Source organism: Antrostomus carolinensis, unplaced genomic scaffold (genome assembly GCF_000700745.2).
Source record: "Antrostomus carolinensis isolate BGI_N321 unplaced genomic scaffold, ASM70074v2 scaffold32839, whole genome shotgun sequence".
Taxonomy (NCBI): domain Eukaryota; kingdom Metazoa; phylum Chordata; class Aves; order Caprimulgiformes; family Caprimulgidae; genus Antrostomus; species Antrostomus carolinensis.
Genome location: NW_010338441.1, coordinates 1 through 9854, shown reverse-complemented (window position 1 = coordinate 9854; position 9854 = coordinate 1). Strand labels below are relative to the sequence as shown.

Sequence of the window (9854 nt, the reverse complement as noted above, 5' to 3'; positions counted from 1 at the left end):
ATACGTGGGTTTTATATGACTGTGCCTCAAGTGTGCTTCATTAATACACTGAGTATTATTGTCAGCACACCCACAGCAGCTTTAAAATGTTTTATTTGCATGGTTTTGCCTAATATACCATGTTAAAATTGTTTTAGAAAATGGTGAATTGTCCCGGATTCAAGTGAAAATGAAGATTAGCTGGGATTGTTTTAGGCTTCAGAGCTTGGAGAGTATGGAAATGATTATAGGAATGTGGTAGATCTTTGCCCAGCATAGGGTCTCTCACATGTAAAGAATGGATGCCCACTTGTGTTCTAATTAAGGTTATTTATCTCATTCTTTTAAGGAAAGTATCAACATCAGTCTAGACCAAAGAAGCCGGATCTTCCAAAACCTAAATGGAGCATTAGGTGAGATGGAAGAAGGAAGCTCATTTCTCCTTGGAATGCAACTGCACGTTGACACCAGAAATAAAGTTGAGGCTGAAGGGATTAAATTTCACCTGTCCCTGCAGAATAAGTGTCAGTGAAAAGCATCTGCCACAGTCCTGGGATTTATTTTGCAATCCCACTGTGACCAACTAAGTTCTCATTGCAATTCCCTCTGCATTTTGGGGAATGCAGGTCAGGTTTTCCATCTTACACTTCCTTGCCACTTTGATCTCCAAGCATGTCGAATTGTATTAGCCTTGGGGATTGAAACTGGGAGGGACTTCCAGTGCAAGTAATAACACACAACCCTGCCTAGGGCTTGCCTGTCTTTCCGCTTCAGAACTGTGTCTGGAATGCTATAGAAGGTGAGGTTCAGCCAGATGCTGCCTGTGAGCACTCACTGACCGTACCAGGCTTCTGACCTGACCTGCTGATTGAGTGATTTTGCTAGTCCTGGCAAAAGTGCTTCACTTACTCTCCTGACGCTACTGCCTGATGTTTTGAGTTTATAGTCTTGCACCACTCCATCTTTATTCCAGTTAGGTAAAAAATTATAACGGCAATGTAGTTTCTGACTCCTGTGCTCATTATAACAATGATAGACTGGAGCTTGGATCTGTACTAGTTTGTTTTCCAACGGATTTTGTGCAGTTGTGTTGAGGAGACATCTTGGATGATCTCTGTCAGGAGGGTGGACTTTTTTCAGGGGTGAAAAAGAGAGACAGCAGGTGCATAGAATGGTTGGGTGAAAAGGGCCTGAGTCCTCCCTGGCCATCAGTAGCTGTTCCTCACTGCACAATTTGTCAATGCCAGTTTTCAAAGACTGTTTCAGTGTGGCTTCTGGCAATTCCCAGTAGAAGGTGTATTTGTCAGTCCATTCTTTGTCCAGCTTCCCAGCTATCCTCCTGTTACCTCACAGGATCACTCTGAATATTTTTTCTCCTTTCTGGATGTGGTCTGTAGCCCTTAAACTACTTGTGTGTGGTTATCCACATCCATCTTTCATCTTTCAGCAGTTGTTCAGTAGAAATGTGGCATTGTGCTGCTAATTACCAATAAAAGCCTTCCTCTGATGACATGATGGCGATGTCATTTCCAGATGAGGTAGTTATGAAGTTTGAAAACTCGCGAGTGAGAGCAAGAAACTTGTTATATGACACTCTGCCTGTGGTGATTCACGGAAATGGACCCACCAAGGTAAGTGGGCATCCTAAGAGAAAGATTTGGTACATATTTGTTGCAAAAGTGACTCTTTAGGCCCAAGTGTATCAGGTTACTGTCTTCCCATATATTGACTTCCCCTGTGTGCATTTATATTTGAGAAACAATAAGTGGTCCAGGTCCATAGCAGCAAGATGGGTCTGGTTCAAAGATCAGTGTGTAATTCAACCCTCGGCCTGTCATGCTTTTCAGATTCTTTAGTCCAAGAAGGTAAATGAAGCTCTGATGAAATATGATCTTACACTGGGGGTGGATGCTAAGAAACTCCCCTACCCTGTAGTGCATAACATGGCAAATTGCCTTTTGCAGCTGCAGCTGAACTACCTGGGAAACTACATTCCTCAAATATGGACATTTGAGACTGGCTGCACTGTGTGCGATGAAGGTCTGCGAAGCCTCACGGGGTTTAAGGTAGGGCTGATGTCCATTCAAAGCTCTTAAGTCTTGCAATTACAATGGGATCTTATGTGTATGATGTGGTACATGAGCCGCTGCTTCTCTCTTCTTCTCACTGGATGCAGGATGAGGCATTGCCAATGATTCTGATTGGCATTTTCATCGAGCAGCCCACCCCATTCCTCTCGCAGTTTTTCTTGCGGCTTCGTAACCTTCATTACCCAAAACAACGAATCCAGCTCTTCATTCACAACCATGTAAGTAAAGTTGGCCTGTGATGGTCTTGGCAAATGTGGGGAAAATGTATACCTCCTACTGTACTCTAGGCACCCTTGCAACCTTTAACTAGACTTCCAGGCTCCGTAGTCCCGCTACTGATCTGTAGTAGTACCTGTAAGATAGCTCCATCCAGCTGTAAAGATGTGGAAGTTGGAAGAGCTGTTGCTCATCTGGTTTGGCATTTTGGAGACCAGGAGGCTGAGCAGCCTGGGATGAGCTTATCTCATCTGTTTTTCCTTATTTTTCCTTTGGAATAGGAGCAACATCACTTGATGGAGGTGGACTCTTTTGTTGAAGAGCATGGCAAAGAATATCTTGCCATCAAAGTGATTGGACCAGATGATGAGGTGGAGAATGCTGAGGCACGTAACTTGGGCATGTAAGTGGAGAAGCTGTACATGGTGGCTTGCAGAGTCAGCCTGTGTCTGCACTAAGGCAGTCTGTTTTTTCTGAGGATCATCACTGTCAAGTGGGTGCTTCCCTTCAGTCACCCTCTTTCAATTTTCCTACCGTTAACTCCTGATGCCCATTATATATTGGAAAAAAATCAGCTTCAATACCAGCTCCCTTTCTCCAATTTTAGAAATGAAGTTCTCACTGGTCCTTTGCTCTGCTAGAAGGGTGGCCCTGTACCTCCCACCCTCATCAGGCAGTCTATATGCCCAGTCATAGATCACAAAGAATATGCCCCTTTATCTTTGAAGAGGATGAATGTAATAGTAGAACTAAGAGCTAGTGGCAATCTTCCCATCTGTGATCAGCAGGTGTGAGTTTGAGCTCAGGTCTGGATTTGGACCAACTATACATGGGAACCTCTTCAGTCTGAGCTGAGGAAACAGTTTGCTAAATGTGATTTTGGCTGTGTCTCGGTGTCTGCTATTGGATACTGAATCTGATGTGCTTGTACTATGCTAGTCCTCTGGGGTGTTACATTGAACTGAACTTTTCTGAGCGCCCAGAAGACCTTTAGACTACAAGGTGAGGGAATTCCTGGTGTTCTCCTTGTCTTGCTCTGTTTTAGGAGGATTTTCATGTGACTTTTCTTGTTCTCTGACTATAGGGACTTGTGCAGAAAGGATCCTGACTGTGACTATTACTTTAGCCTGGATGCTGAGATAGTTCTGAAGAACACAGAGACTCTAAGGATCCTGATTGAACAGAACAAGTAAGTTATTTGGTCTAAGTAATGCTTACTGCTTATCTTTCACATGAGGAACACAGTGAGCTCTTTTATCACTGAGATCTGTAAGGCACTAGGAGAACTGTGTCAGGGATGGAATGTTAGACAAACACCTCTTATTTGGTCTTTTTTTACTATAGTTGTAGTCCCTGGATTTTAGGCAGGAGATGTAAATCATCTCTGGTTTTGTCTTTATATAGTCACTAGAACAAATCGGATTCTGAGACCTGCTGCAGGGTGCAGTTAGACAGGAAATTGTGACCATATTGGCCCTTTATTGTGTGGAATTTTATTCCAACAGAGTTAACAGAATCAGCAGCTCTGCAAGCGAGGGAGATCTAACTCTTATGGTCTTGTGGTTTGTAAATCTTTTCTTTTTCTTCCTGTGGTAACATCCTGTCTTGCAATTCCTTTTTTCTTTTCTGCTCACAGGATGGTGATTGCCCCACTGGTAAGCCGTCATGAGAAGTTGTGGTCAAATTTCTGGGGAGCACTGAGCCCTGATGGATACTATGCCCGCTCAGAAGATTATGTGGATATTGTTCAAAGGCGGAGGGTGTGAGTATGCAAAGAGAGCTTCTTTCTGATACAGTCCCCCTCATGTAAAGCTTACTGCAGCACTTTATCGTCAAACTACCTCATGTCAAAGAACCAGACAACTGTCTTTGTGTATAGAAAAGGAAAAGAATTCGGTACTCCCATCTGGAAACTGCTCCATGTTCTCCCCTGAGCAGAGGCATACTGGGGGCAGATTTTCTTACGATCAGAGTAAGGATGTGAGAGTCCTGACTCTGCTGAAATCACTTCATCTCATTTGTGTCTTGTTTTCCCACCTGTGGATTATAGTTAGTGTCATCCTTAAAATCCTGTAAAGTGCTGTTTAATCTTTATCAGGCAGTCTTCATAAAATACCAAGTGATCCTTGAATGGAAGATTCACAAAATACAATTGTTGGTTCACTCATATTCTTGAGGGGCCCTCTTTCTTTTTTAGGCCATTATATGTGCGATAAATGCTGGAAATCAGCTTACGCACTTTTGGCTGGTTCAGTTTTTTTAAATCACCAGGAAAAAAAAAATGTTGATCTCTCTGGGAAGAGATTCAAACCATTAATTATGTCCCTAGCAAAACACACAGTAGCAATTAATTGCTTTCACAGTGGACCAGCATTTGTGCAGTTTAAAAGCTTTGGGCAATAGAAGTGATTTTTCCTGGCATGACTATTCCTGATGATATGATTTCTCCCTGCTGTTCTGAGTTGGCTCATTTAGGCAAGCCTGGCTGATACTGTGGCACTGCCTGCCATCCCGTCGAGTCCACCAGTGTCTGTCATAGTGGTATTTCAAGTCTTAATCTCCTACCCCTGTGTTTCAGTGGGCTTTGGAATGTTCCCTACATCAGCAGCGTTTACATGGTTAAAGCCAAGGCTCTGCGATCGGAGCTTGACCAGGGAGATCTCTTCCACAGTGGCAAGCTGGATACTGACATGGCTTTCTGTCACAACGTCCGGAATCAGGTCAGTTGAGGAGAGAGAGGCTGGCAGGGAAGAACTGCGCACCAGGGTGGAGGTGACAAGATAAAGCAGTTTCAAGGCATTCAGCTCTGCTGAGGAATGGGATAGGATGAACTGGCATTACCCAGTACTGTGCAGGCTTGGAACAGTGTGGGATTTCTGTCTGTGGAGCCACTCAGAGCCAGGGACCACTACATGTGGATAACATTTTTGTTCTTGGGCCTATTCAGGGCTGTTCTAAATGGGGTTGACAGGGTAAGAAGGAAGAACCTAATCTCAAAGCAGCTGTTCCAGCCTTGGCTGATAAAAGGCACAGAATTAGTGGCTCTGGCTATAACCTTTCAAAGTTCCTCCTATCCAGAGTGGAAATTAAACTGAAGGCCCACAGGAGAAGGAATGAGTAAATGAACAGCTTGGGCAGAGCCATCATCACTGGGGAATTGTCCAGTGCTTGTATTTCATAGTGGCTCACAGAAATGTGAGGCCTGGAAACAAAGCTTGATTGTTTCCCTCTGTCCTGCAGGGAGTCTTTATGTACCTGACAAATCGGCATCAGTTTGGACACATACTGTCCCTGGAGAATTACAAGACAACTCACCTCCACAATGACCTCTGGCAAATATTCAGCAATCCTGAGGTGAGATAACCTGCATGCTCAGCAAGGTTAGCAGTGTGGCACGTGAAGATTTGATTACTAGCTTTCACCAATAAGGAAGTTCCAGGCTTTGTAATAATGATGTCTCTCAGGTGGGATGAGGGGGGTAGTCACAGAATTTAAAGAGAGGATGTTTATGTGATCCATAACAAGGCCTGTGAAATAGTGCTGCAGAAGTGCATGGCCTTTCATTGCCTCTTTAACCAGGGCCCACAGAAATGACTGGTTTGCTTATCTTTTAACTGCAGGACTGGAGAGAAAAGTACATCCATGAAAACTACACAGCAGCTCTGAAAGGGAAATTGGTAGAAATGGTAAGAAAACATCATTCTTATCCATCAGAATGGGAGATTAGGATCAGGCCAATGCTTGTATCATCACTACTGTCATTCTCAGGAATAAGCAGTTCAGCACGACCTAGTAGTCTTTCAAATCCAGAGGAAACATGACCTTGAAAGTATTTCTAGGGCCAAATCATTCTTCTAGAAGCACATCTCCAACTCTCTTAAGTGGAAGTGGGGCACATAAATCAGAAGATTAATTTCTATCCTCAATATTTTAGTTACTTGTCACTTAAACTGACTCAGTCTACAGCCAGTTAAGTCTTATTCCCTTTGTCTCAAGCACCTGTCCTTGTTTCTGGTATTCTCACCTGTGTACTTTCTGCAGCCCTGCCCAGATGTTTATTGGTTCCCCATATTCACTGACACTGCCTGTGATGAGCTGGTGGAAGAAATGGAACATTATGGCCAGTGGTCCACAGGTGACAACACGGTAAGAAAAAGCAGGAGCTTTTTGATTTCAGGGTCACACCATTATCGATGCGTATTTGATGGCAGCAGTGCCTCTGGTAGGAAGGTGTTAGATCCCACAGTTAAACCAGGAAACTGGAGGAAATACTGTAATTTTGCTCCTGATTAACTCTGTGGTTTTGCCCATGTTCTTAAATGTGAATTAACTTTTCTGAGTCCTGTTTAGTGTCCTCTGAAACTACAGAGTTCAGCCCTTCTGATGGTAGTATTGTTCACCTTAAGTTTTAATTATTGTTTTAAATGACTTTTCCATCCTGGAAATTTTGATAAATAAATGTCGTATTTACTTGTGCTTTTCTTTCCTGAAATCCGAGGTTCCCATCCTCATGGTTATTTTCATGATTCTATTTCAGGACAGCAGAATACAAGGAGGATATGAGAACGTCCCAACTATTGACATACACATGAACCAAATTGGCTTTGAAAGAGAATGGTATAAGTTTCTTCTGGATTATATTGCACCCATCACAGAGAAACTGTACCCAGGATACTACACCAAGGTATGTATACCTTAGCATCAAAACTCGTAGTCAGCTCAGCATCTCCTTCACTTGCAGCTGTGTGAAAAGACTGCTGGAGTCCTCTGGCAATGAGAGTACTATTTCCCAGTATGGAGGAACTGACCCTGGAATATGACACAAGGATACACATCAGGAAATACACAATCGCCTGATGACATTGTCCTTTGTTATTGTTGCTTTTCTCTTTTAGCAGTGGGATGCAGTATAAATATTACACCCTGCTGTGCAGCTCAGTAGCCATGGACTACTCTAGCTCCGTTAACTGATGTGTGCTTTGTTTTTCTCTCCTGCAGGCTCAGTTTGAGCTAGCCTTTGTAGTTCGCTACAAACCTGATGAGCAGCCGTCTTTAATGCCCCATCATGACGCTTCCACCTTTACCATTAACATTGCTTTGAACCGAGTTGGGATAGACTATGAGGTAAGTGTTTGCCAGTGTGTCAAGGATGCAGAACAGCCTCTTGAGTAGTCCAGGTAGATGAAAACTCTTTCCTTATCCATATCTGGCTTCTTCACGCCAATTATTGCAATTAATGACTGGGCTGGGGTCAGAAAGAAAAATTTTTGAATGCATCAGCACACAGGAAGCTCCCCAAGCACCTCACATTTTCAGGAGGGCTGCCAGAAGAAGGCAGAGACCCTTTCCCCGAGATGCTTTTACCAAGCTGATATGTCTCATGTTTTGTTTTCATCAGGGAGGAGGCTGCCGGTTCCTGCGCTACAATTGCTCCATTCGAGCACCACGGAAAGGGTGGACCCTTATGCATCCAGGACGCTTGACCCACTATCATGAAGGTCTTCCAACCACCAAAGGAACCCGTTATATCGCAGTGTCTTTTCTTGACCCCTAGAGCCATGCTTCACAGGAAGGACCTTTCCCTGGGCCTGCTCACTGATGACTTTGAGTGGAAACAGGGAATGCTGCTGAAAGGTTCTAAGGCATTGATCAAAGCTATTTGGATATTGATTTTTAACGATATTTTAAGACTCCACTACTGGAAGATCTCCCTCTTTTGACACTGCAGGTAATATCTAGGAATATTGCTGTAGAATTTGGAAGGAGATTTTGTGCCTTCATTTTTGATTCTGCTCCTCATCCACTGTTTCTTGGAAATGCGATTTACTTGAACCTTCACTGATTGGTTGGCTTTACAAAAATGCTTTTTTGGACTGGAAATCCAGCTCTTTGGAGGCAAGTCACAAGCTCTCTCTCCAAGTAGCTGGAAGCCCATTTCCATCCACAGCATATACGGGACTGGATGTTAGACAATAATTCCTGGATACTATTCCAAATACTGTTCCAATCAGGGAGCTGACTCCAGGAGTCATAACAGTTAAATGTCATACCAGATGAAACTCAGTAATAAGAGCCTGAAGATCATCTGATTCTCCTTACCTCTTTGCAGTCCTTGGAAGCAAAAGTTCAGAGCAGCAGCAGTGGTGCACCTCTGTGGTGCTTCCAGTTAGCTAAAGGAAGATCCACTAGTGATACTTTACCTCTGGGAATAGACTGAAGAGAGAGAAGGTAGCCTCCCTGTCTTCTATTACTGCAGCTAAAAGGAGCATGCATACCCAGAGAAATTCAGAGTATCTTGCACAGATAAAATCTAAGAAAGGGAAGGCTGAGAACAACTAGACCAGTCAGGGGGGCTTCACTGCTGAATCGTCTCTGTTCTATCCCATGTTAAGATTGCCAAAAGGTCTAACCAATCTCTGGATAACAACACAGAGGCCCCAGTGGTCTTTGGTGCCCTCATTCCAGTGCTCAGAGATTGTTTTAATAATTTTCTTTGCATCTAATTTGAATGGGCCATCACAGAGCTGTTCTCTGGTACTTACAGGAAGTCATTATTCCGTGTTTCTATTATTTGAGATTCTAAACCAAAGCACTCCACTGCAGACACTTCTCCAGTGGGGCTGAGGCTGATAGAAATGAGTGGTTGGAAAGTACTGAGAGACTGTGGTGAACTGGTAGGTGTAAAAATCTGTCTAGAGTAGAGCCATGGTTAGAGGGGGGAGAGAGAGAAACCTTTTCTGCTGTTGCCTGTGAGATACCCACTCTGCTTATCAGGCACCGTTATGCTCTGGGTCTGCCAGACTGTTAACATTTCACAAGTAGTAAATTCACATCATGATTGTCCTAAGGAAAAAAATCTTCTTCTTAGTTCTCTGTCTCCAGCTTCTACTGTCTAATTGACAGGTGTAGAGCCCCTTCATCTAGGATGGGTCACATCAGTGCAGGCAGGAGGGCTTGAGATGTGTAAATTCTGGCAGGGAACTTTATACAGTTTGAACTGGACCTGAGGAAGGTGACAGACCTTTTTCCGCTGCTTTCCACGTGCTTTTTAGGTCTGTTTCAAGGCTACATGCTCACGTGTGCCCAAGGGAGAAAAATCCAGGCAGGGACAATCAGTTTGAAAAGTAAACCAATAATAAATCTTGAATCCAGAGCTGTCTGTTACCAAATGAAGGGACACGATAGGCCAATCCTTGACGAGATGTCGAAAAGTTGTATGTATTTATTCAGCAGGGGGGGTTTTTCACTTATTTTATTGTGTATTTCCTGTGCCCAGCACGGTGATTGAATTAACTGGGAGCCTGTCACGCGCGATGTACAGTTCCGGCGGGGGGAACTCGCATTAAACCCTTTCCCCCCTCAGACACCGTCCGTGGGTTTGATTCCTGCGCGGGGCGGTGCCCTCAGACTACCGCTCCCATGGTGCCCCGCGGTAGGGCCCGCCCGTCGCCCGGCGATGACAGGCGCTGCCTTGCGCCTGTGGGGTGACGGTGCCGCGGGGTAAGATGGCGGCGTTTCGGGAGCGGTGGTGAAGGTGAGAGGTGGGGCTGTGCCTGGCCGTAGGGGCGG

The 9854-nt window shown here is 44.3% G+C and overlaps 1 protein-coding gene across 1 annotated transcript in view; it reads left to right on the top strand.

The window, feature by feature from the left end:
• Positions 1 to 8490, top strand: part of PLOD1 (procollagen-lysine,2-oxoglutarate 5-dioxygenase 1) — a gene marked incomplete at its 5' end in the record, with an annotated part of 12355 nt that extends 3865 nt beyond the window's left edge. Inside the window, 14 exons of the mRNA XM_010175525.1 lie at positions 329 to 392; positions 1513 to 1610; positions 1944 to 2045; positions 2156 to 2287; positions 2567 to 2688; positions 3370 to 3474; positions 3922 to 4047; positions 4864 to 5005; positions 5526 to 5639; positions 5906 to 5971; positions 6327 to 6431; positions 6823 to 6969; positions 7284 to 7409; positions 7684 to 8490. Of these exons, the coding sequence (XP_010173827.1) occupies positions 329 to 392; positions 1513 to 1610; positions 1944 to 2045; positions 2156 to 2287; positions 2567 to 2688; positions 3370 to 3474; positions 3922 to 4047; positions 4864 to 5005; positions 5526 to 5639; positions 5906 to 5971; positions 6327 to 6431; positions 6823 to 6969; positions 7284 to 7409; positions 7684 to 7839 (1605 nt within the window). The remainder of the gene's footprint in view (positions 1 to 328; positions 393 to 1512; positions 1611 to 1943; positions 2046 to 2155; positions 2288 to 2566; positions 2689 to 3369; positions 3475 to 3921; positions 4048 to 4863; positions 5006 to 5525; positions 5640 to 5905; positions 5972 to 6326; positions 6432 to 6822; positions 6970 to 7283; positions 7410 to 7683) is intronic.
• Between the last annotated feature and the right edge of the window lie 1364 nt (positions 8491 to 9854).